The 26,808-nt window shown below is 49.8% G+C and overlaps 1 protein-coding gene across 5 annotated transcripts; it reads right to left on the bottom strand.

The window, feature by feature from the left end:
- Positions 1-15,004: 15,004 nt before the first annotated feature.
- On the bottom strand, positions 15,005-21,561 carry ISLR2 (immunoglobulin superfamily containing leucine rich repeat 2). Of its 5 annotated transcripts, none has more exons than XM_067753284.1 (3): positions 21,232-21,561; positions 20,140-20,253; positions 15,005-18,702 (listed from the first exon to the last, which is right to left on the bottom strand). In XM_067753284.1, the coding sequence occupies exon 3, from the start codon at positions 18,692-18,694 to the stop codon at positions 16,451-16,453; it is 2,244 nt and encodes a 747-aa protein (XP_067609385.1). In that variant the 5' UTR covers positions 18,695-18,702; positions 20,140-20,253; positions 21,232-21,561; the 3' UTR covers positions 15,005-16,450. The 5 variants fall into 5 exon arrangements, with proteins under 5 accessions (XP_067609385.1, XP_067609395.1, XP_067609377.1 ...); XM_067753294.1 differs by lacking the exon at positions 21,232-21,561 and adding an exon at positions 20,834-21,076; XM_067753276.1 differs by lacking the exon at positions 21,232-21,561 and adding an exon at positions 20,702-20,833.
- Positions 21,562-26,808: the final 5,247 nt, after the last annotated feature.

Here is a 26,808-nt window from a genome sequence, read left to right as displayed (position 1 = left end):
AGCCCTGGATTGGTGTGTGTCAGTACATGTGACAATATATTGCTACGCCTACAATCCACGGGATGCACGCGTGGCGCCTTACGCGGCACTCCCGGGTAGTGCAAGCAAGATGCAACAATGTAATTTTGCCTTCCTCTGGACCAAGAATCCAGCTCCTTCCTGGCAGCGTCCCACACTCAATTCTCTGCACGGGGGAGGTGGGCAGGGAGAGTGAACAGATGCAGCTACTGGAATGCAGCCCACATTCATGGAAGAGGGAGCACGTTGGGTGCACAGATCAGTTGCACCTTTGTCATCAGTTACCCGTGGGCAGGCCTCTCTCTGCTCCATTCAGCTGCTCCTCCCCTACCATCCCACTGAGGAACAAGAAGATGCTCTGTCAGAATGAGTTGGACCAGGCAGAGGTCAGCTGTTTGGAAACAGGCTAAGCCACCAGACTACAGGTTAGCTACAAGTGAGGTCAGTGGGAGGAGAAAAGTAAACCCCAGCCTGCGGGCTGATCACAGAGAGCCCACACCAGATGACGGGGAAATATCTCTTGCTGTTAATAATCACATTGTCTCTAGCTGTTCTAGGAACAGCTCAGAGAAGGAATAATCAGCTAAAATGGATTTAAATGATTTTTTTTTTCATTTAAATCGTCTCATTTAAATCAAGTAAAGGGGAGAGAAAAATCCATCAAAATTAACATCAGAGCATAAAAATGCATGGAGATGGGTGTTTGCAAAACCTCTCCGTGGGGAGAACCAGCGATTGGGGATGTTTAGTGACTAGGGACATTCATGTGTGCTCAAATTGCTTTGGACAAATATACTTTTTTGCCACAGCGGAATGCTGGTTCAGTTGGACAATGTCATTTTTCCATGCCTCTCAGAGTTACAGACACCAAGGAGCTGGCGGAGATGTGGGATTTGTCAGAGGACAGATATGGGATCCAGAAATAGTCCAGAGCCAGTCAAGAGAGATGAAAAGATAAACAAGGCCTGACAAAGCCACCAAGGGAATGGGGACTTGCCTTAGCAGCAGCTCTGGGGGAAGGGTGAACAGATTTTAGCCCACGGGGCTATGTCAAGAGCAGCTGAGACTAAAAGACCAGCTTCCTGCCTCAGTCACTAGGTTGGGCCAGGCTGCTCCTGAAACACACGTATGCAATCTAGTTGCAAGAAGTTGGAGACGGTAAACATGGAGAAAGCAAGGCAAAGGTGACAGGGAACTCAAGTAAGTGGCAAAAATGTTTGCATCTCTAGCTATTGTTTTGGCTTTGAGACTGTCATCATTAACCGTGTGACTCCATTGTTGTCACCCAGTCACTGTCTCCTGCAGGAGCAAGGACTTTAGAGATCTTCTTCCAAACGATGTAGCTCTTTTAAGTAACAAAATTTCCCACTCTGTGACTACGCATATTTCCAAGGTAGAGGATGTGTTTCCAGATCTCTGGTAGTTACAGCTGTGAACGGGCAGAATCTAACTTCTAGGGAAAAGAAGGACGAGGGACCAGGCACCAGGTCTCCCAGCCTCCTTCTCTGTCTCCTGAGTTGAGCAACTGTTCATTCGTTCATTCATTCATTCATCCATTCAGGAAACACATATTTAGTACATCATGTTTCAAGAGCAGTCTAAGTTCTTGGAAAGAAAAGTAAGGGGACTATTCCTTCTGCCCTTAAGGAGTATACCTTCCAGGTTTCTGATGTTATCCAGGATTTTGGTCTCAGCAAATGATGACTATATCTTGTCAAATAAATGCAAATCCATGGGCTTCTCCAGTGGCGCAGTGGTTAAGAATCCGCCTGCCAATGCAGGCAACACAGGTTCGAGCCCTGGTCAAGGAAGATCCCACATACCGCGGAGCAACTAAGCCCATGCTCCACAAATACTGAACCCGCATGCCACAACTACTGAGCCCGCGTGCCACAACTACTGAAGCCCGTGCGCCTAGAGCCTATGCTCCGCAACAAGAGAAGCCACCACAATGAGAAGCCCACGCACCACAATGAAGAGTAGCCCCCCACTCACTGCAACTAGAGGAAGCCCATGCACAGCAACGAAGACCCAACGCAGCCAAAAATAAAATGAATAAATTTATTAAACAATAAATAAATAAATTAATTAAATATGCAGTTTAAAAAACACACACACACAAATCCAGACTTAGGTAAGAGACTTAGATAGAGACTTTAATTAGAAAGACTATTGCAATAGGGAGAACACTCACATCTCAGAAATCTGCAAACGTATTAAAATCAAACAGAAAAAGGGTTTTCTTTTATAGGGTAGAGGAGAGGCAAGTATAGATAAGCATAATCTTTGGAGGGAAGGCTGAACATGCAAGGGGAAATACCAGTGAGGTTTGGCAGGAAAAGTGTTCCGTTGTGGTCGGGCAATTCTCAGGAGAGGCTGATGGTGGGGGGCATATCCCAGTGTTTTTGTGCTTGCTCAAGCTTGGGGGAAAGCAGGGTTCAGGGGCCTGGAGTGAAGACAGAAGCCTGCCTAAAGTGTGGTCAAGGTAAAGCAGAGGTTAACCAAGAGGCAATTGTGGACCCTTGGTCCATCTGCAGACACTTTTTTTTTTTTTTAAATGTTGGGGATAGGAGTTTATTAATTAATTAATTAATTTTTGCTGTGTTGGGTCTTCATTTCTGCGCGAGGGCTTTCTCTAGTTGTGGCAAGTGGGGGTCACTCTTCATCGCGGTGTGCGGGCCTCTCACTATCGCAGCCTCTCTTGCTGCGGAGCACAGGCTCCAGACACGCAGCCTCAGTTCTTGTGCCTCACGGGCCTAGTTGTTCCATGGGATGTGGGATCCTCCCAGACCAGGGCTCGAACCCGTGTCCCCTGCATTGGCAGGCAGATTCTCAACCACTGTGCCACCAGGGAAGCCCTCTGCAGACACTTTTGATAAGTGTCGGGTGGGTGGCCGAAGTCCAAGACCAGTGCTGATGAGCTGCCCTCCTGCCATTTTCCAATCAGCATCCACTCACACACACACACACGGACAGACCCATAGGGCTCCTCTCCTGTGGTGATTTTGATTGCTTTACTCTATATTTTATATTTTTCTAGGCCACAAGCAGTAGCTTTGCTTCCAATGGGTAAAATTCAACCTAGTTATCCCCAAAGCACACCCTATAGCCAAAGAAAATGAGGAAACAGGTTCAGATATATTCTTCTGTCTCCTGGATAGAAAAGTCAGAAGCATGAGAATAGAATTTGTAACTTTCAAATCATGAGACGAAAAATAAAATAAATAAAACTTGACCAATCTAACAAAAAGCAAGAAATAAGGAGGGGAAAAAGGCAAGGAAAAAAAAAAAACATGGTAGAGAAAAAACTCAAAATAAGGTATTAGGAAGAGATATGAACATATTAAGTACAATAAATTATGAACAATTTGTTATCAAATAAAAGAAAGGTGTTCAATCTGAATTTTGAAAATCCAGTTACATGGAATTGTGTGATTTACAAGCGTTCAGTTATCTATTGCTCCATGACAAACCACTCCAAAACTTACTGGTTAAAGACAAAAATGTTTCTCACAGTCTCGTGGGTTGGCGATCTGGGCAGTTCTGCTGGTCTCGCCTGGGATCACTCACGCGGCTGCTGCGTACCGCAAAAAAAAAAAAAAAAAAAAAAAAAGGAGACATAAATAAACAGCATTAGGAGCAATACTGAGGACTTGATCATGTGGATAAATAAATACAAGAATTGGCTATAAAAACAACATTAACATATCACAGAGGAAATCCCAAGGAATCTGCAAAACATTCTTAGAATAATAACTGAGTTCAACAAGGTTGCAGAATGTAAGACTGACACACACAAATCATCACATTTTTAGATACTAATAACGAACATGTGCAAACCGAAATTAAAAACACAGTACCTTTAATGATCACCCCAAAGAAAATGAAATACTTATGTATACACTTAGTAAGATATGTACAGAATCCGCATGCTGACAATTACAAAATGCTCATCAAAGAAATCAAAGACAACCGAAACAAATGGAGAGACATATCATGTTCATGGATTAAAAGACTTGACATAGTAAAGATGTCCGTAAGTTTAATACCATTCCTATAAAAATCCCAGCAAGTTTTTTTTTTTTTAAACATAGACAAGCCTATTCTAAAAATGTTAGGGAAAGGAACAGCCCCTAGAATCATTACAAGGAAAAGTAAAATGGAAAAAAATCACTCTACTTGACAGTACTACTGTCTAGCTACAATATCATAGAGTACGGTATCAGTCAGTGGAGGGATAGATACATAGATCAATGGAAGAGAATAGAGAACCCAGAAATAGACCTATTCCAATATGCCCAACTGATTTTTTTTTTTTTTTTTTTTTCCGGTACGCGGGCCTCTCACTGTTGCGGCCTCTCCTGTTGCGGAGCACAGGCTCCGGACGCGCAGGCCCAGCGGCCATGGCTCACGGGCCCAGCCCCTCCGCAGCATGTGGGATCTTCCCGGACCGAGGCACGAACCCATGTCCCCTGCATCGGCAGGTGGACTCTCAACCACTGCGCCGCCAGGGAAGCCCCCCAACTGATTTTTAACAAAGGTGCAAAAGCAGTTCATTGGAGGAAGGATAGCCTTCTCAACAAATGGTGTTGGAGCAATTGGATATTCACAGGCAATGGGCTCTCCGCGTAAACCTCCCACTTTATACAATAATTAACTTAAAATGACTCATAGATGTAAATGTAAAACCTATAACTAGAAAACTTTGGGAGAAAATCTTCAGGATCTAAGGCTTGGCAAAGAGTTCTTCAACTTGACAGCAAAAACACGATTCATAAGAGGAAAAATTGCTAAATTTGACCTCATCAAAATTAAAAATATTTGCTGTATGAAAAACTCTGTTAAGAGGATAAAAAGAAAAACTACAGTGTGGGAGAAAATATTTACAAGCCATATATCCAACAGAGGACTAGTATATGGAATATACAAAGAACTTTCAAAATTCCACAGTAAAAACACCCAAAAAATCTAATTAGAAAATGGGCAGAAGACATGAACAGACAGTTAGCTAAGAAGGATATGTAGATAGCACATAAACACATAAAAAGATGTTCAGCATCATTCACCACCCAGGGAACTGCAAATTAAAACCATACAATGAGATATCACCACACATATATCAGAATGACTAAAATAAAAAATAGTGACGGCACCAAATCCTTGCGAGGAGGCAGAAAAACTGGATCACTCATTGCAGTAGGAAGAATAAGGGCCCTCCAAAGACATATATGCCCTAATCCCTAGAACCTGCGCATACGTTAGGTTACATGGCAAAGGGGAACTAAGGTTGCAGATGGAATTAAAATAGTTAATCAGCTGACTTTAAAATGTGGAGATTATCCTGGATTATCTGGGTGGACTCAATGTGATCGCAAGGATCCTTAAAAGTAGAAGGGCACAGAAAAGAGACACAGAGATATGATGACAGAAGTAGGATCAGAGAGTCTAGAAAAACACACACACATATATATGTGGTCACCTAACCAACGACAAAGGTGCCAAGGCCTTATACTGAGGGGAAGATCATCTTTTCAATAAAAGATGTAGAGTCAACTGGCTATCCACATAGAAAAATATGAATCTGGACCTCACCTTACTCCACACACAAAAATAACTTCCAGATGACTTGTAGATCTAAATGTAAAAGGCAAAAAATAATGCTTTTAGAAGAAAACATGGGAGAATACTTTCATGATCTTGGGATGTGCAAAGATTTCTTAAACATGGTCCAAAAAAGTTCTAACCCTATAGAAAAAAAATCAATAAATTGGAATACATTAAAATTAAGAACAGCTTTTCATTTAAAAAAAAAAAACACATGAAAAGAGTGAAAAGAGAAGCCATAAAGAGGGAGAAGACATTTTAAATACAAAGGCTTCCTATCCAGAATATATAAAGAACTCAGGAATCAATAAGAAAAGGATAGACAACCCAACAGAAGAATGAGTAAAAGACACTTTACGTAAGAGGATATCCAAATGGACAATAAATAAGTGTTCAACTTATTAATCATCAGCGAAATGCCAATTATAACCACAGTGCAATGCTGCTGCACATCTAACAGAATATCGAAAACCCAAAGCAGACAGCGCTGAGTGTTGATGAGGACTCACTGCTGGTCCAAGTGTCAGTTGGTATATATTGCAAAACTGTTTGGCAGTATCCACCAAAGCCAAGTATATGCACACTGTATTGACTTGCAATTCTTTTATTTATTTATTTATTTTGCGGTACGCGGGCCTCTCACTGTTGTGGCCTCTCCCGCTGCGAAGCACAGGCTCCAGACGCGCAGGCTCAGCGGCCATAGCTCATGGGCGCAGCCGCTCCGCGGCATGTGGGATCTTCCCGGACCGGGGCACAAACCCGCGTGCCCTGCATCGGCAGGCGGACTCTCAACCACTGCGCCACCAGGGAAGCCGTTTTTTGTTTTTTTTTTTAAAGGAAGTATTCCCTCTGCTTTCTCGTTTTCATTTTTTTTTAATTGGAGTGTAATTGTTTACAATGTTGTGTTAGTTTCTGCTGTACAACGAAGTGAATCAGCTATATGTATAAACATATCCCCTCCCTCTTGGACTTCCCTCCCTCCCCATCCCACCCATCTACGTCGTCACAGAGCACCAAACTGAGCTCCCTGCGCTATATAGCAGGTTCCCACTAGCTATCTATTTCACACATGGTAGTGTATAGATGTCAATCCTAATCTCCCATTCGTCCCACCCTCCCCTTCCCCCCTTCCCCGTGTCCACATGTCTGTTCTCTATGTCTCTATTCCTGCCCTGCAAACAGGTTCATCTGTCCCGTTTTTCTAGATTCCATATATATGCACTAATATACGATATTTCTTTTTCTCTTTCTTTGCCTTGTAATTCTGCTCCTATAAAAATGTATAAATTCTCCAAAGATATATACAGGAATGTTTATAACAGCACTATTTCTTTTGTTTTCTTTCTTTCTTTTTCTTTTTTTTTTTTTTAGAAAACTAAACCAACTCTCAAAAAGTTTATTCATATTAATTTCTTTTAATTTATTGGAGTACAGTTGATTTACAACATTCTGTCAGTTTCAGGTGTACAGCAAAGAGATTCAGTTATATATGTACATATATCCATTCTTTTTTAGATTCTTTTCCCATATAGGTTATTATAGAATATTAAGCAGAGTTCCCTGTGCTATACAGTAGGTCTTTGTTGATTATCTATTTTATATATAGTAGTGTGTATATATAACAGCATTATTTCTAATAGCCCCAAGCTGTTGCATAAATGTCCATCAACGGTAGTACGAATAAATGAATTGTGGTATATTCACATGATGGAATACTATACAACAGTGAGAATGAATATATGCAGTGATGTGGAGGAATCAATCTCACAGACACTATAAATACAGGCAAAACTAATCTATGTTGTTAGAAGTTAGGATAGAGGGGGAAGGGGAGTGACTGGAATAGAACATGGGGAGGCTGCTAGGTGCTAATAATTTTCCGTTTGTTGATGTGAGTGCTGGTATACATGCTTTCTCTTTGTGAAAATACATTTCTGTATGCATGTTATACTTCAATAAAAAACTGAAAAAGAATACATCTTCTGACATGCCTCAAAAATACACAATGTGAAATGAGCAAAATACAAGGAAAAATACATAAAGCCACAATCATAGAAGGACATTTTAATACATCTTTCTCAGAAATTAATAGGACAAGCAAACCAAAAAACTGGTGAGGAAATAGAAGATGGAAACAATAAAATTAAAAAACTTAATCTAATGAACATATAATCATGAACCCAACAATTCAATAGTAAACATTCTTTTCAAATATATATAAACATTTACAAAAATTAACTACATACTATTCCTCAGAGCAAGTTTTTTTGTTTTTTTTTTTCGGTACGTGGGCCTCTCTCACTGTTGTGGCCTCTCCCGTTGTGGAGCACAGGCTCCGGACGCGCAGGCTCAGCAGCCATGGCTCACGGGCCTAGCTCCGCGGCATGTGGGATCTTCCCGGACCGGGGCACGAACCCATGTCCCCTGCATCGGCAGGTGGACTCTCAACCACTGCGCCACCAGGGAAGCCCCAGAGCAAGTTTTAATAATCAAATAACCAACATCATACAGTCCTTATTCTCTGAATATAATACAACTATTAGCATCAAAAACAAAAGTGGTGGGGAAAAATACATACATTTGGAAATTTAAAAGCGCATGTCTAAATAATTCATGAGTCAAGGAACAAATCTCATGGAAAGAAAATATTTAAAACTAAATGACAACGCAAACGCTCTCTATCAAAAATTGGGAGATGTTGTTAAAGTGGCACTTAGGGGGTCATTAATAGCTATAAATGCATACATTGAAATGAACAATTAAAATATATTAAAATGGAGAAAGTTTTAAAATTAATGAATTAAGAATGGAACTCAAAATGTAAACACCGCGAGTTGTATTGGTCTGATTCCGAGGAAGCCTGTGCCATGAGTCCCTGCTGTGCTGCTCAGAGAGAAAAGTATGTCGTTGGTACCAACAGGATCCTGGGCAGCCTCAAAAAAGAGTTCCGTGCTCCACTGTGGTGTGAAAGCAGCAAAAGACCTTTGTGCGAGGCCCCAGTGGAAGCTGAGTCCTGCCTGCAGACCTCCCAGATTTCACCCTAGCAAGCACCACCATCAGTCAGGCTGGCCCCGGGCCACAGGCTAGCTCCCTCTCCTGGGAGCACCTCTGCGCTGAGACTGTGCTTGGTCCCCTGTCTGACCTGCCCCAGGTGACATTTGTTCTTACAAAACCCTGGACCACAGTAGCTCAAGATGGAGGGGAGTAGAGCCCTAGACCCCTGGTGGGGTGTGGACAGTGGAGGTAACACCCTTCACAAGCACTGGGGGAAACTGAACTGAATGAGATGGAAGCTCCCTGAGCTGGGGTTGTGTTAATGACACTGCTTGTATCTCCATACAGATACATACATGTTTACAAATACATGCAAAAAAGGTCCGGAAAGATACATGCTCCCCCAGTAAGAGTGGCTATCACTGGGGCGAGCTCTGAGATTCTGGGTAGTGGTCAAGGGGTTTCAGTTAATCAGCATTTAATTTAGGGCAAGAATGCATTCATATGTCACTTAATTTGTCACTTTAATTTCATAAAAATTCTTTCAGAATGAGACTGGATGGTTTTCGTTCGATGGGGTACTATAAATAATGCTATTTTTCTATATACTTCTGTATTTTTCAATTTTCTATTGAAACACTACCAATAGAACTCTCTGTGATGATGGAAATGTTCTATCTCTCTGCTGTCCAATATACAGTAGCCGCTAGCCATGTGTGGCTACTGAGTACTTGAAATGTGGCTAGTGTGACTGAGGAACCAACATTTTCATTTCATTTCATTTGAACTAAGTAAAATTTAAATCTAAATAACCACATGTGGCTAGTGGCTGCTGTATTGGACACTGTGGTTCTATAATGACATATGACTTTGTTGCTTTATTTCCAAGGGTTATTTTTCCACTTTTAAAAATCGAGGTATAGGGCTTCCCTGGTGGTGCAGTGGTTGACAGTCCGCCTGCCGATGCAGGGGACACGGGTTCGTGCCCCGGTCCGGGAAGATCCCATATGCTGTGGAGCGGCTGGGCCCGTGAGCCATGGCCACTGAGCCTGCGCGTCCAGAGCCTGTGCTCTGCAATGGGAGAGGCCACAACAGTGAGAGGCCCGCGTACCACAAAAAAAAAAAAAAAAAAAGAAAAAGAAATTGAGGTATAACATACAATAAAGTGCACAAATTTTAAGTTTGTAGCTTGATGAATTTTGACAAACCACCACCTAGATCCAGATATGAAACATTCCTTGCACCTCAGAACACTCCTTTGGTGGCTCTCACTCCTAGTCAGTGCCTTCCAATACTATTCTGACTTCTTTCACCAAAAATTAGTTTGACCCGTATTTGAACTTCATGTAAATGAAATCATGCATTGCATATTCTTCTTTCACTCAACATTATGACATCCATGCCATTGTATGTAGTTGTAGCTTTGTTCTTTTTCGTGGTTTCTTTTCGTGGTTGTGTGGTATTCCATTGTATGAATGAATATACCACAGTTTCCACTCCCCACCCCCAAATCTACTCTTGGTAAATAGTGGGTTATTTCTAATCTGGGGCTATTACAAATAAAGCCACTGTGAACATTCTTCTACTTGTGTCCACCAAAAGACTCGTTTGTCTTTGGTGGACCTAAGCGTTCATTTCTATTGGGTATATGCCCAAGAGAGAAATTGCTGAATCACAAGCTATATGTATCTTTACCTTTAGCATACTGTCAAAATTTTCCCCAAGTGGCTATAACCATTTACATTTAGTCATGCATAACTTTTATAATTGGGGGGAAGCTATTTTGAGAAATGAGAGAGACAGCAAGAGAAACCCTTTTTCTAGACAAACTCCATAATTAGCAGCAAATTTAGCAATACTATGTAAAATACATCATCCCTCGCTGAAACTGATTTATGTAAGTATTGGGAGGGAGTTTGGCTTGGTGTCTAAGAGCTCTGATGTTGGAGTCAGATAACCAAAGTACAAACCTCAACCCTGCAAATCACAGCTGTGTGACCTTCAGCAAATGACTAACCCTCTTTGCTCTTTGGTCTCTTTGCCTGAAAGTGGAAATAATAATATCACCTCACAGGATTATTTTAAGGATTAATAAAATAATGCTTATAAGTTCCATAGTATGTGTCTTAAATATGGTAACAGTTCAATAAATGTTAGCTACCATTGGTATTATTTGGTTAATTTTTTTTTTTTTTTTTTTTTGTGGTACGCGGGCCTCTCACTGTTGTGGCCTCTCCCGTTGCGGAGCACAGGCTCCGGACGCGCAGGCTCAGCGGCCATGGCTCACGGGCCCAGCCGCTCCGCGGGATGTGGGATCCTCCCGGACTGGGGCACGAACCCGTGTCCCCTGCATCGGCAGGCAGACTCTCAACCACTGCGCCACCAGGGAAGCCCTGGTTAATATTTTTATTAACATTTGGTGACCAGTAGCATTTTTAGCCCGTCTTAATACATGATAGGCCACTTTTATTACAAAGTGTTGTTAATTAATTCTCCATTCCCACTCTTTCCCCATTTCACCACTGACCAATTCTTATGAAGTTCCTATCTGAGCTCTATGATTGTGGCAGTTTTTCTCTCAAATGGTTGGATGCCTTGAATGGCTTTTAGACTCAATTTAAGGACCAGTTTGCTCGAGTGTTGCTAAGAGAGAATGCATCTAATTTGCCAAAACCAAATTAACTCCTAATACACGAGGGGAAATGTTTAAGTAGTAAACAGTTGATAAAAAATATAAACACTTTTATTCTCCTTATTCCATGCGGGCTTAAACTTAATTATTGAACTTACATTCACATGTCCAGACGAAGCATGTGCAATTACCACAATTTAAAAAATCATACCATCTTCAAATTACCTAAATTACTTATTCAACCAACGGGTGATACAAAATCTTTCCAACTAATTTAACCCAACAAGTCTTCCCGTCATGGGGCCCTTGGATGGCTCTTTTCTTTCTTTTTTTTAAATCCATATCAAGTCTCATGAGGAATACTGGTCATATTTTGAAACAAACACTAATATTGTAAGACATTTTATAATTCAATCTCTTTTATATGCCAGTCACAGTAGATCTTTCATTTTCAATATAACGTTATTCTCTATTGAGTCATAAGGCAAAATCTTGTCACTGAACACATACGCATGGGTGGGAGTGTCGTAAATGCAATCAATTAATTGACACATTACAACTGAAGTGGCTCTGCTTGCTCCATCCTCAATTCTCCAGAATTTCTCTCCTCAATATCTTTATGTTGGAGATTTACAAGGTAAAGGTATTTGTCAGGTCAGACTTGGCGATTGATGGTCTCTACTTGGGGCCTTTCTTGGGGCTTGGCTTTTTCAGGAGAAAATGCATCTAATCCCTAAAAGAACAAGGTCTCCCAGTTTCTTTTGCTCAGTGCTCTTGCAGTCATGGTTCTTTCTCTGCAGATGATGCCTCCTGTTGTGCAGACAGAAGGTTCCTCTTTCCCTGTGGAGTGTCTCATAACTGGGGCTCTGATATTGACAAACCTGGAGCAAGGCAGTGGTAGCAAGATGCTACCTCCCTTTCCTCTGTGTATCAAAATGCATCATTCTGATATCCCGGAAGGAAAACCAAGATTAGCATCACAACCAGGGAATAGCAGTCCGAACATTTACTGACCCAAGTAAGCTTCAGAGATGTTAGCTTTAGTTGTGGTTGTTATTAAGGTGTCGTGGGCAGGGCTGCATTCCGGACACAAGATCAGGAAGCAGAGGACCCTACACCAGCTGCTTCTTCCTCGAAGAAGCCCTGTCTCCCTTTGTCCTTTTATTAATGGACTTTCTCAAATGATCTTCAAGATGATTCTCATTCCAGCTGATTTTTAGGAGACACTTGCTGGGGAGGACTCCTTTCAAATCACCTTTCTGCAGACAGTTTTCCAATCTGATTCAAGGCCACATCCTGGGCATCTGGTTTCTGTAGCTCAAAGAATTACTGCTCCTGACAAATTGCTCTGAGTTCCAAGGCTACTGCTGTCATATTGCATTCTCTGACCATTTTCCAGGTCCCCTCATACACACTCAGATTCTCTCTCTCTGTCTCCCTCTCTGTCTTCAACCCATTAGACTCCATTCCCATCCACATAAGTTTTATGACAAAATACACTGGAGAGAGTTAGCTAGCGCAGCACCTGAAGCATATAGCAGAGGCTCAAATATATGCATTGAAAGAAAAGCTTTGGAGCCCTGAAGTGAGGGATGGAGGTGGGGATCACGTCTCCACACCTCTGCAGGTTCTCACAGAGCATGTGCCAATTGCAACATCAGGCCTGGGGGGTGGAAGTGAGGAAACACATTTTAAACTGCTCAACAACTGATTCCTTGGTGGGAGGGAGTGAATAGTGAGTCCCCATGTCTGGATAAATATAAACTGAAATTGCACAACCACCTGATGGGGACTGTGTAGAAAAGAATTAAACCTCAAGTGGGTAGTTGAATTAGTAAGTATTCAGTGTCCCTTCCAACCCTGGGATTTTATAAGATTCCTTGAGGAAGAAAAAAAAGGAGAGGCAGAAAAAAAGAGAACAGAGAGGCGAGAAGGGGAGAAAATGAAAGAATAAAATTTAAAAGGAGATAAGAAGGAAGGCCAGAGGCTGGGGACCGCTCCATTCATGAGCCAAACATTCGGACAGAAGATACAGAGTTCCTGAGAGGGCTGGTATCTCAATGGGCAGTCGGCAGAGTGTCACAGCACCATGGTCCTCAGCCTCCAGCACCCACCCATTCCTGTCCTATGGGCCAAGTCTTTGGGCCTGGCTTCGTCCAGGGAGCATGAGGCCGAGCAGAGCAGTGATGTGTTCATTAGAAAGCTTGGCCTGGGACAAAGAAGGGGCAGAACTCTCCACAACTCTGCACAATCCCTTGGGGGCACTCAGGATCCTAGGGGGTCTCCAGGAGGGTTCTCAATCCTTAGGACGGGGGGAACAAGAAGGAGGCCTTCCCTCTACCCCCTCCTCCCATGAGGAGACGATTGGGTGGGACGGACATTGGTAAGCACTCACCAGCCCAGCCAGGCCTGTGCCCAAATGCAACTGTGTGGGTGGCTTCCTGAACCACAGGAATTGGGCCAGTCCCTGCCCCCTGCTCAAAGGCAGCATTTGCAGATAGAACAAAGCAGCCCTCTTCCTAAAAGATATTTCTGAGCTATGTCCCTGACAGTGGTTTGGGCTGCAGTGGTGGGGCTTGGGCTGTGGTCCTCAGAGGGGAATTTTTCTCAGAGACAGCTTTGCTGGTCTGGGAAGGGAACCTGGGCTCTGGCCCTGGGAAATGTCCCAGCTACTGCCTCTGCCAGGAGACAAGCTAGGACAGGATGCTGGGTGTCTGGACCTGGGCCTGGTCCCCAGACTGGCCTGGTCCAGTTAGGAAGATCTGCTACCCACAGAGAGGGTGAGGGATGACAAGAGATTAGAAGCAGGAAGAAAAGAGAGCAGAGATGGACTCTTCACCTGACCCCCTCATTTCTATTCCTTTCCTCTTCCACCACTCTTCCTGGCTGCTCCCCATCCCCTGGGGGGATTCAGCTGAAATACAACCGGTCCAACCCCAGCACTGTAGGCTGGAGTATTCACTTTGGATCTCTCTGTCTCTCCTGTTCCCCACCCAAGAAGCCCCATTTCTAGGACTATTAAATCAGTGTGCTTCCAACCCTGATGGTACCTGCGCACCCACCTCAGCCCACACCAACAGGCACACGCCCTGCCAGGTGTCCATGCATCACTCACTGACCATAATCCCCCAACACACACACAACCACACGCACACACACACACAACCACACGCACACACACGCACACACACGCATGGCTCCTGGGTTAAAAGCGTCAGCTTGTTCTGTGGAATCAACCTTGCCGATTTCCCCCTTTGCTGCTCTCCCTCATTTGCCTGCTCTGTAATCTGTGTTACTTGTGACATCTTTTGTGCACAAGTCTTGCCCCTATGCATCTTCAGAGAACCAAAGATGGTGTTCAGACACAGAAAGTAGGCAGTCCTCACACGCACAGCCACACCCCATCATAGTGACAGTGTCAACCCAAGGAGGACTGTGCACTCGCACGCACTCACACACACACACTCTGGAGCTCCCCGCGTTCAGTCTGCAGAGAGCCACCCCTCTCTCTCTGCAAGCCCTCCCCCACTCACTTCCAGCCTCCCCCATCCCACCTGGTTTCCCCCCTCCATTCCGGAGCTGGAGGCACCAAGAGCAGGCACCAGGTGCAAACACCTGGTAAAAATCACAAGCCAGTCAAACAAAAAATCACACAAAGGATCCCAACGGGAGGATCCTATGGGCTCCTTCCTTCTGCTGTTTCCTCCTGCATCCTCCAGGCTTCCTCCCCCTGTCCCCCGACAAAGAGTCACCAAGGCCAGTTCAAATCGATTGTTTTATTGACTGTTTACATACAGACGCCTTTAGAAAAGGGTGCGGACTCCAGGGGGCTATTCTGCCCCGGGCCGCACTTGTGCTGCGCTTCACGGACAGGGCTGGTCCCGATGCCCCAAACCCCCCACCCCAACCCTTAGGCTTTTCTGCAAGAAAGAAAAAAGACCAGCGCCCGAGTCGTCGCGCCGCGTCCCCTCTCCCCGCCCTCCCTCCCGCCCGCCTCCCTACACTACCCTTGACACACTTTTACAGGACACAGACTTTTCTCCTACAGAGCACGCTCGTCTAGGACTACAGCCGCGCAAATGTTACTATTCTCGCGGAAGGAGGGGCGGGGCGGGGGGGGGGCGCGAGGACCGAGGGCCTTTTCTCCATCCGGATCCCGCCGCACGGTCACGCGCAGGCTTTGTACGAACCGAGACACTCGCCCCTCACCAGAGACCCGGTCCAGGAGGCCGGGGTTGGCTTCCGGCGCCCCTGGTGCTTCTCGAGCTGAGGTCTGGGCCGCATGCAGCAGCGGAAGCGGAGCTGTCGAGTCTCCAGAAATTGCCGACTCACCTACAACGAAATTGGCCCGGGACCAAGGCCGCACCCTCCGCGGAAACAGGGCGCGTGGTTTTGCGGCGCTTTAAGTTAGGAGAGAGGGCGAGAGAAGACGGATTCCCCCCATCCCCAGACACACACACACCCAGTTTTCCCAGAGGCTAGCAAGGGAGTGTTAGCACCAGATCCGGAGTGTCACTGTCTTTGAAAACAACGAAAATATGAACATCGGAGCGCGGAGCTGAAAGGCGCCGCAGGCACCCGGCTCGGCTCCAGCTGGTCAGAAGCGGAGTGGGGGACGGGGGACAGAAGCGTTTGGTTCCCAGTCATAAGGGGGCTTTGAAACTAAAAACTGGGGAGTTGCCACAGAATCCTGGCTTCTGGGATGTGCACCCCGGAAAGGGCGGAGTAGGGGTTGAGGCGGGACCCCGTAGCGCTCCACGCTAAGGACATCTGGGGGACCCGGGCTGACCCCCGAGCCACAGCATGCCCATCGGATGTTTCCAAAGTCTTCTCCCATTTCCTCTGGCTTCCGAGCCCACTGTGGAGCGGGCTCGGGGCGGATTTCGCAGATAATTGCAGTGGGAACGGAGAGGCTTGGATTTCGCCTCACGGTCAGCGGGTGGTGTCTTACACAGGGAGGGAGGAGCGGGGAACTGTGCTCGCCATGGAGGGGAATTCAGCCCTCGAGGACAATGACCGTCGTGGATGGGACTGGTAAAATCGTCCCACTCCCCACTAGAAGTCCCCAGTAGTCAAGGTTAGGGGGTGGTAAGGGGGTGGAGTAAGTGAAAGTTGGGGGTCATAAATCCTGCCAGCCCAAGGCTTCTGCTCCCAGGCACCCAAGGTGGGGGATGGGAATGGGCTGCCAGACGGGCTGGGGGTTCAGCCCGCTGTCTGCCTGTAGTTGCCGTTAATCTCCTGGGCGATGTTGACCGCTTCGGCACCCAGGGGCAGCCGATCACTGTACTCGGAGCCCGCCTCGAACTCCTCTTGGTTGGCCTTGGACTGGCATTCCGCCAGCGAGCAGGCCGCCAGGCTCTCCTCCCTCTGCAGGTCCCCACCTGGGTCGCCCTGCTCTGCTTCTTCGTCAAGGCCCTCCCCGGGGGTCTCCTCTGGCTCCTCGCCGCCCGCCTCGCCGCCTGCAGGGTAGCTTTTCTCGGATTCGAGGTAGGAGGCACGCGGGTCGAAATCGGCGGCGATGCGCTTCTCCATGGGATCCGGGGCCTGCGGCCTCAGGATAAGACGGTAGGGCTTGCCCGGGTGTTTGGCCAGCAGATGGCAGCAGGCGGCGCCCAGCAGGGGCACGGTGGCCAGCACCAGGAGGAACACGCTCACCGCCACGATAACCAGCAGTGAGGGCAACTCTTTCTTGGTGGCGAACACCACTTGCACGTGGCAGGCCTCGCCTGCCAACGCCAGGCACACGGAGTAGTTGGTGCCGGGCCGCAGGCCACGGAACCAGTAGGCGTTGACGCCCTCCTCTACACGCGACCACTGCACGGCTGCGCCGCCCCCCGCCGGGCACAGATAGAGCAGGCGCAATGGCCGCCGTCCGGGCCGCCCTGCTCCCGCAGCCCCGCCGGGCCCAGGGCCCCATCTTGCCGCCAGTGGCGTCAGTTGCACCCGCGCCTCGCGCTCCGCCACGTCCAGCGCAATGACGCCCAGCTCAAAGACATGCGGCTTGAGCTCGGCGCTCTGGTTGAACGCGTGGTTGGACACGTACCGCGAGGGGTCCCCGTGGCCACAGCGCTGCTCCTCCACCGGGTCAGCAGAGACCTGGTCTTCCGCCTCTTCACCCTCACCTGCCTCCTCGTCCCCCTCCGGCCCCGCCTGTGTCTCCCCGAGGACGCTAACCCGGCCCAGGCCTTGGCTTTTGATTTTGCCCTCGGGCTTGGAAGGTAGGACACTGTTGCCCCGGGTTTTGGCTGTGGACTTACGCTCAGAGGTTGGAGCCTGCCCATCAGGGTCTCCCCCTGAGCCAGGAGCGTGCTTTGGGGGCCCTGCAGCTGCCACTGCCACGCGAACTGACGTGGAGTTGGCACCCAGCTCGTTGTGCGCACGGCATGTGTAGATGCCTGCCTCCTTGGCACTCAGGAGGGGCACCAACAGGGAGCCGTTTGTAAGGGCCAGGAAGCGCGGGGTAGCTGGGGGCGCGGGCCAAGCGGGTGCTGGAGTCGGGGTTGGAGCCTCTGTCTGCGTTGGCCCGTCCCCATCTCCTTCCTCCTCACCGTCTTCCCCTCCGTCCCCGTCGTCCTCCCCGCTCAGGATCGGCGGCACTAACACTACGGTGCCCCCCGGAATCTGAAGCTGCCATTGCAGGCGGGGCGTGGGGTGTCCTTCGGCGACGCAGTGTAGCATGAGCGTTAGGCCGGAGCGCAGAGGGCTGCCCGGCGCCTCAGGCGGCGGCTCAACACTCAGATGCACACTGGGAGGTGCACAGGACAGGGCGGGCAGGCGGTGCACCGGCACCCCCTGCAGAGCAGGAGGAGAGGCGCACGCGATGGAGTCGGGCTCTGGTAACGAGACCCGGGTGCTCGCCGCCCAGGCCTGTAGCCACACAAGGCTGCAACCGCAGTGGAAGGGGTTGTGATAGAGTTGCAGATGTGACAGCGCGCTTAGCGCATCGAAGGTGCCAGGAGCCAGTGTACGAAGCCGGTTGTTGTTGATGCGTAGGGAGCGCAGGTCGGGCAGTGCAACGAGTGCGTCCCGGGGCAATGAGCCCAAGCGGTTGTGGTTCATCTTGAGTAGTTGTAGAGCGCTCAGGTTACGCAGGTCGCTCCATGGGAAGCTGGATATGAGGTTGTGGCTCAGGTCGAGGTTCTTGAGCTGGCTCAGCACCGCCAGCGAGCCCAGCTCCACGGTGCGCACCTCATTGTGCGCCAGCCACAGCGACGTGACCTGCGTGACGTCGGCGAAGGCCCCACGCCGCAGCACGGTGATTTTGTTCGCCGACAGACTAAGCGTGGTCACGTTGGCCGGTAGTCCTTCCGGCACCTCGTGCAGCTCCTTGTAGGCGCAGTCGGCGAATTGGTGCGCGTACTTGTCCACACAGGCGCACGGCTCTGGGCACGCTCCGGCCACTCCTAGCAGCGCCCAAGCCAGCCACAGGGCCCTCAAGGGCACCATCGCGGATCCTGCAGGTGGAAGCCGGGGGAAGAGAGGAGAAGGTGACTCACTGAGCCCCAGGTTCCCTTCCCTATCCATCTGCCTCCTCCGTAAACCCGTCTAGGGCAGGTTCCAGGGCTGCGGTAACTTTCTCCTCTGTGCCCAGGAGCCTCTCTTAGCCACGAGTTGGAGCTCAGTAAAAGTATTGGGATTCAATGCTTGCTCCCTCTCAGGGCCCTGACTTCCTTTTCTAGCCGCCTCGTATCTTGCTCTTTTTTCTCTACCTATCCCATCAGCCTGGGGCTGAGCCCTCCACAGAGTGGGCCGCTAGCAGGTCTGCCCTGGGCTTTGCATCGAGCCCTGACTATGTTTCTAAGCCTTCGTTTAACTCAGTGAAAGGGATACATAGAAAGGGTATTTTTGTCCGTGACCGCCTGTCTTCCCTTGAACTCTTTGTCCCATGGCACGGCACTCGCCCACACACGCCCATACACGCCCATACAAGCGCACAACAATACAAACACACGCCCAGGCACCTGCCATCAAACCAACAACTTCTGCAGGGGCTTGGGGGTTCACAACACATTTCCTAGACATACAAACACAAAGGCACCCAGACACAGACACAATATATCTGGAGACCTCATTGTTCTCTCAACTGAACAGAGCATTTGTCCAGCGTTCTCCACCACGGGGCAAAGTGCTTTCCTGTTCATTGTGAGAATTGACAGACACCAGGGCACAAGTCCTCACACAGACCAACCCACACAGAGGGACACAGGCGAGCACTTGCGCCTGTACACAGCCCTCTCAGACTGAAATCCCAGCGGATCAGCAAATGCTGAGAACTTGCTGCAGGTGGCAAGAGGCTTGTGACCGGGGGACTAGTCAGGTCCCTTTTCGGCCGCAACTGAAGCCGCCTGCCCTGGGCTGCAACTCCTAGGAGGGGAAAACCATCAGGGCCCCTCGATCAACCTTCCTTCTGAGGAAGGAGGTCCTCCGAGCTGGGACCAAGAGCAATGGAGGGAGGTCACTAAAGATTCTCGCTCCCCCCTCTGCATCTTCCCAGACGGGTCCCATGGGGGCAGGGGAGTCCCTAGCCGATGGGTCAAGGGGGCTGCCACTAGCTAATCAAGTAGAAGGTTCAAGATTCTGCCTCTTTTCTGCAGCCCACAATGCCTGAGGACAAATCCCCCCCCCCCCAATAAAAGATTCGTATCCGCAGTCATACAAACGCACTTAAAAACAGATTCTCCGCTCCCACTTAGGGCTCCTGGCAGGTTCGGCAGAGCCCCTCCCACCCTCTGGTCTTTGGAACCCGCGTTCCCCACTCCCTCTCGCTCCGGAGGGAAGGCCCCTCCCCTCTTCTCCCCGGTCTAGCCTAGAGAGAGCCGGCAGGGTCTGGCGCCCTGGACGGGATTTACCCCCATCTGGGTCAGCGTTACGGGGTGGTCTCCGCTGCTTACCCGCTGCTCGCCGACTCTCCGCGCGCTGCCCTCGGGCTGCAACCCCTTCTCCAGACTTGAGGTCGCGGAGCCAGGACGACAGCTTAAGGGCGCTTCCCACATCTGTTGCTGCGACTGTGGGGAAGATGGGGGAGAGGCAGAGAAAGGGACAGGTAAGTTGTGGACTCCTCTGGCCCTGAGGTCCCACTTCAGTTTTTCCTTTCGCCTCTGTTCCCCCCACCTCTCACTGGCTGCAGATTGAAGAGTCCTTGCGCGCTCCCGGGCTCAGCAGGGACGCGCACAGCCTCTCCCACCTCCCGCATCATCTACATTTGTTAAAGCCATAGAGACTTCCCCTGGCCAAGAGACGTTGGTCACAAAGGGGCGCCCCCACGCCCAGCACCCCGGCTTGGCTCTTTCCAGTTCACCACACTCCCATAACCCTCGTCCCCCCCCCCCATTTACACATCTGCAGACATTGTCACTATCCCTAATCACACGACTCCCTCCCCATTCAAACGCGTTGGCACAGACACAGACCCTCGCACCCTCCACACAGTCGCTCTTCATATGTTAGAATTACCCATCATCATGTAATAATCGCATCAATGTGTTGAGATCTCGCTACGTTCACACACATTTTCAAAGGCACACCTTCACCCGGGACGCTCAGCATTCCCCCCTCCTGCACGCACACACATTCATGCGCACTCACCCTCACGCGCGGGTCCCGCCAGAGCCCGTTAGCTTTGCTGCTTAATTGAATGCGAGCCTCTTTTACGCCCCGCAACACGTGAGACAAACCATCTTTAAGGAATTTGGGGGAAGGAAGAGCTCACGCCTGAAGGGGGAAAGCGTGTCTTTGCCTTAAAACTCTTTTTGCAAAGGCAGGCGGTGGCGCAGAGAGTCCTCGCGCGGGACCGGGTGAGCTGCGCGCCGCAGGGGTCGCGCGGACTCTTCCTTCCCGCACCCCCGCTGCTAGCCGCCTCCTCCCCGAAGCCACGTTCAACACGATGCATAATTGATAGTGTTAGCAGAGCGCCTCACCCTCCCTGCTATTTTTGCCTGGCTCTGGGCAGCTACGAGCCCTGGTTTCCCCAGCTCCCACCTCACCTCTTGCCAGTCCAACCTGAAGACTAGAACGCACCGCCCTACTGGGCGCTCCCCTGCCCAGCCTCCTCAGGTCGAATCTGTACGTCTTGCCTTTTGTGGCTAAACCAGCGCTGGAAGCCCACCGCCCAGCTCGAGGGCCCGTGCGCACCGCTGGGTGGGGCAGGGCGCGTTGGTACCAGCCTCCGCTCCCAGGAAGCCGGCCCGGACGCAGCCAAGCGCCTCGCCCTCAGGACTTGCCATCTAGGGGCGAATGGGGCTCCGGGGCTGCAGCAGGCGGCGGTATGGAAAGGGATGGTTACAAAACGTCTGCTCCTTTTGAGCACTGTGGGTTGGAGACTTCAGGCTTGAGCATCTCTCTCCCTCCTCCGCCCCCGCCATCATCTTCACGGTCTAACGAGCAAACACACCATCAACCCCACACACTATCCCGCAAAGCCTCTGCGGCCCGATACCGCCCCAATGTTTCACACCCTCACACAACAACGGGCCTCAGCAGACTCGAATATTTGCTGTTCCGGACTCTCGCTTCCTGTCTCTGGCGAAACCCCGATATTTCTTTTGGCGACAAAGAAGTGGAAGCCCAGGGATGTCGAGGCATTTGTATAAAACACGATTTCTGTTCCCCCTCAGTGCCCATGGCAGCCCTGGAGACAGAGTTGCTGACCAGAATCGGAAAAGGGGTGCAGGCTTCGGGAAACACGCAGAGCGCCTGCCTTCCCCGTTTTTTCCATAGACACTGGGCGCTCCGGGCGCACGTGTCCCCCCAGCCCTCACTCGGGCCGTGGCGGTCTCTGGAGGTGGGTCGGTTTGGGGCCTCTGAGATCAATCTTCCGATTTCAGTGTTGAGCATTTTAATGAGCTGGGGAGGTGGGGGAGAGAGACGGGTGAGGAGCTCTGCCTCTAAAGAGACCACCCGATCGGGGTTCTGAGGAGCCTTTATAAATTAAATATGAACAGACTGGCGCACACACACTTCGCATCCTTCCCTCTCTTCTGTTCCTGCGGTCGCTACAGGCAGCCCAGCCATCTGGGACCAGCGCATCTCGCTCAACCCAGAATTCAGAACCCAGAACTTCATTCCACCTGCCTGTGCCTGTAGTTCCCACAGACGCCCCGGGGGAGGGGCGCGGGGGCGCCCTGAGGGAGAAGGTGTCTTCGAGGAGGGAGGAGGAGTAAGAGGATCTTGACCGTGCGGTGGGGGCAACGAGAGCTGGTCCCGGGCGGTTTGGGCCTGACTGGGCGGGGGAATGGCGCGGCCGGCTGGCCCGGCACAGACTCTTTGTCTGCGGAGCAAGGGGGGGCGTCCTGGGTGTGTTGGCCACGCGTCTTGGTAATCCTGAAGGGCAATTCGAGGAGCCTTGGCCGAGGAAGAGGGATCTGGGGAGCCGGGGACCCAGCAGCGAGGTTAGAGAATAGGGTCCTGTATAGGGTCCTGGAGACTTTCCCTGGCGGGGGGAGGGGAGCCTGGCGTAAAGGCAGTGACCGAGGTTCAGGCACGGAGGCGCGCGACTTGTGGACCCTCCACCCATTTTTCACCTCTCTTTATTTTGTGTGTTGGGGGGTTCTCTTTGCTTTCGGCTAGGAGGCGTACAGGGAGGCAAGCAGGGGATAACTTGGAAGGGTTGAAGGACTGGAAGACAGAGGCTGGGGAATGGAAGGAAAAATGAGCTCGCTCACTCTCAGTGGAGAACTTCCCGGACCACGGGGACCCCATCCGCCCGAGTCCTGGGAACCTTTGGGGCCCGAGAGCCAAGAAAGCCCCACTTTCCTTGCTCTTTTGCCGGGGATGCAGAAGCCAGGGGAATTCTGCAGGGAGACACGGCGTCAGGCGCCTGGAGGGCGACTAAGGGCGCAGTGGTCACCCAGGCGAGTGCGCCGACTCCCGCGGACCCCCGCAGCTCCCGCCCACTCTCCAGCAAGCGCTTTTGTTCCCCAAGCCTGCCCTGCGGGAAAGACAACCCTTACCCCCGCCTTGGACCCTGAAGAGGTCAGTGCCCGCCCTAGCAGGGCTAGACCCCGAGTCGCCCCGGGCAGAATCCGCCGAGGTCTGGGATGGGAGGTACGACTCCAGGATCAGCCTCCGAGCTCAGCTAGAAGACTGAGAGCATCTCGACTGGCGCCGCCGGGCGCGCAGGGGCCTCTAATGTCTGTAATGTTGATAATGGTACAGTTACTGAAGGGCTGGGGAACCGGGAACGAAGATAGCACCCCCACCGCCGCCCAAGCCTTTGATGGTTAAAGAAACAGACACCTAATTAGGTGTGTGGAAGTAGGGAAGAGGAGGGATATGAGGTTCCAAGACACCAGCGTGGAGGGCCCATATTTGGAATCTACAGAATCCGGGCTAAGGCTTTTTGACCAGGCTGGGGTGCCGACCCTAGATACACCCCGGGCGGAGAGCTGGAGCTCTGGGCAGCTTTTTCTGGACCTCTAACTTCGACCTTGCCGACCCGCACGGTCCCGAGAGTAGGGCGGGTTAAACCCCCCGGATCCCGGCACCAGCTACCCGGGTTCTGTCTATTCAAAGTCTCGGGCCCAGGCCTGGTTCGCGCGCTCCCCCTGCTGGAAACCGCCTGCCGGGCTCAGAGGCGCGGAGAGGCGCGGGGCAATGGCTGGGGTACCCTGGGCCCCAACGATGGGCGGCTTGAGCCCGGGACCCAGGCGTGCACTGCTCCCGGCTCTGCATCCTGTGGCGCAAAGCTCCGAAGTGGGAGACGCTAAACCCAGGCACCGAAGCTTTCCTTTCCATGCCCACCCAGCGTGTGTCCCAGGAATCTGCAGCCTCCTCACCCCTGCCCAACACAGGCACAGCCCCGGCTTCACACCCCATTGTGTTTTCAGCGCCCAGGGCACAGTAGGCACCTTCTGGATGCTCGTTGAGCAAGCCAGTAAGTTTAGTTCTCCTGGGGCGAAACCGTCCTGTACTCCTCCCCACCCTTCCCTGTGTGGCGTGAGCGCTTCCTCTTTGAGTCCAGTGCCCAGGCCTAGAAGCCAGTCCTTACGTCTTCTGACTTTGCCGGGGATTCATAAAATGCCCGAGATCTGAAAAAGAAAATCTTTCTCAGTCTCTAAGAGGGGAATAGAAAACTGCAAAGTTGGAAGTAATAGATGTTTGATTAAAGGTTTAGGACATGTAACACTGTGCAGACGATTCAGTTGCACCTGCACTCAGAGCTGTACATGCCCTTGTATTTAACGTGCCAGGTGGGTGATTTAATGAATGAGAGAGAGCCCCTGAGAGTAAGAAAGCCAGGACCCAGAAGGGCATCACAGATCCCCAGCATAGCAGCCTACTCAGCAGACCCTTCCCACCTGCCCTCCAACCAGAATCTCCTAAACACACAGCTTCCCACCTTTCAGCTTCTGGAGTCCCCGTTTATAAACACCCCCCCAACCCCTGCCAACTTCCATCTCTCCTTTCCCTCATACACATGCTACATAGTGGTTAAGAGGGAAGGTTCTAGCATGAGGCTCCACCATGTACTCACTGTGTGACCTTGGCCAAGTTACTTAACCTCTCTGTGCCTGGGAGTGGGGAAGGGGTATAAATAAGAATACCCATTTTATTGGGTTGCTTGAGGATTAAATGAGTCAATGCATGCAAAGCACCTAGTACCTGGTGCTTAGGTAGTGCTCAGAAATGAGCTTTTATTTTTTTCAACAATAGCTAGAATTAGCCATCATTATTACCTTGCAGCATTGGCTACAGGTATGATGAGATGTTCTGCAGAACCTGCTCCTACACGCTTGTGTCCTTCTTCCCCAGTAGGGGGAAAGACCTTGGCCCTTCCCCCAAATATCTCTCTTCACGCCCCCCTACACCTCCCACACACCATGGCATAGGTAAAAAATCAGAATTACTATTATTATTTGTAAAGATCTCTAGTCTCAGATACTTAAACCCAGATTCTGACGTTTGCAGCTGTCACCAGTGTGCCTCTTTGGGAAGAGAGACCTGCAGGTGCAGGCTTGGAGAAAGGTTTTTAATTAAAACCGCAATCTGTTGAAGTATTTATTGGGTTCTGTAACTTTAATTATTTTCTAGGGAAATACAGAAAAATCCACATCTGCATATGGGAAGACTGTTGATTTCTAAGGAGAGTAGCAACCTGTGGCAGTTTGCTGGAGGCAACTGGGAGGAATTTCTTGAATGGTTCAAATGAAGCTCGACATTATTAATAAGCTGGGATCCAGTTCATGACCTTCCTCCCAGTGCTTTCATGAAATGAGCTTAACTTTCTGGCAAGGCTCTTTATTGCCATCAAAATTAACGACAGCTCTTCCAGTGGCATCTCATGTAATTATCTGGCTCTGTGCTTGTCTCACCAAAGATGGGGAACTCCTGCCTGGAAGAGGCAACACTCCTGCCTGGGCAACGTGCTTAGCTATTCTACCCAGCCCAGGCAGGACTGGTTCCCCCAGAGTGGGAGTCCTGGGCAGCCAGCCCCTCCATGGCAGGGGGAAGCAGGGGAAGGGAGGTCAGGGAATTATTTATGATGCTTCCATCTGCAGATAACAAAATTCCTATCTCAGTGTTTTAAACTATTAAGTGTATCATCTCACAAGCAGGAAGCCAGGCTGGCGGCTTCAGGGCTGGTTGATTGAGTAGCTCAATGACATCGGCAGGCTCGGGTTCTTTCTGTCTCTCTCCTCTCCTTTAACAGGGCTTCAACTTGAGACTCATGTCCCTCAGTGTCATTGGAGGGCTTCAGCAGCAGTTGGAGTAACATGCTTATCAGTAGCAGATTAGTGGAAGAGAGAGACTCGATTCCCTTTCCAGAAGCCATCACCTCTCCTGAGGTCTTCTTGATACATATTGGCTTAGGACTCCCCATCTTTGAGCCAATCACTGGCAAAGGGGATGGAATTGATTGGCTTAGAGTAATCATCTAGCCCTGAAATGCATGTTGAAGAGTCAATCCCAAGATTCACTACAAGAAAGAAATCCCCTTGAAATAGAGGTTGGGGAATTTCAGGATCAGAGGAATCTAACATTCTATCAAAATGAATTGAGAGTGACATAATTATAATGAACTGTGGTAGATACCCCCTTACCTGGAAGTTAGACCAGTCTATGGCCACAGTCCGTGGCGAGGGTCAGGGCTCAGTGTGTGACCAGGATCAGGGAGCTCTTTTGGGTAGACATACAAGCGATTCTCTGCTTTCATAGAATTCTTGAAAGGATAAAAATCTGTTCTTGGAAATGCCTGTGCCGGGATCCAAAGCTATTTTGGGAGCAGTGGAAGTTTCAGTCGTTAGTTGGATATTTATGAACAGGAGACTTTTCTGAATTCAAAGATGTTCCTACATGACTTCGCATCCTGAACATGTCACCGGGTCCCATAGCAGAGGAGAGAGGCACGTTACTGTCGAGGTGGAAAACAGGAGGAAGAATTCTACTGGTCTTATGAAGAATGCAGAGACAGCACAAAGGTGCCAGCTTCACAGATTTGCGGTGTGATCTTAAGCAACCCCTTGGCCTCTCTCATTCTAAGTCTCTACCATTGTGAAGGTAGAAGAATGGGCTAGATGTGCTCTGGGGCCCTTCCAGGGCTGCTGTCCTGGGGCGCTGTGGCT

This window comes from Pseudorca crassidens, chromosome 1 (assembly GCF_039906515.1).
Source record: "Pseudorca crassidens isolate mPseCra1 chromosome 1, mPseCra1.hap1, whole genome shotgun sequence".
Classification (NCBI taxonomy): domain Eukaryota; kingdom Metazoa; phylum Chordata; class Mammalia; order Artiodactyla; family Delphinidae; genus Pseudorca; species Pseudorca crassidens.
Note: the sequence above shows the minus strand (reverse complement) of the source record. Positions and strands in the feature narration are given on the sequence as shown.

What these genes read in the sequence shown, in the direction of transcription:
- ISLR2 (XM_067753267.1), bottom strand. Translation starts at nt 20,441, where the DNA reads ATGCGGGAGGTGGGAGAGGCTGTGCGCGTCCCTGCTGAGCCCGGGAGC. An exon ending in CAATCTGCAGCCAGTGAGAG is followed by an intron (nt 20,254 to 20,359) that starts GTGGGGGGAACA and finishes TCTTCCCCACAG; the next exon opens with TCGCAGCAACAGATGTGGGA. An exon ending in GGAGAGTCGGCGAGCAGCGG is followed by an intron (nt 18,703 to 20,139) that starts GTAAGCAGCGGA and finishes TTCCACCTGCAG; the next exon opens with GATCCGCGATGGTGCCCTTG.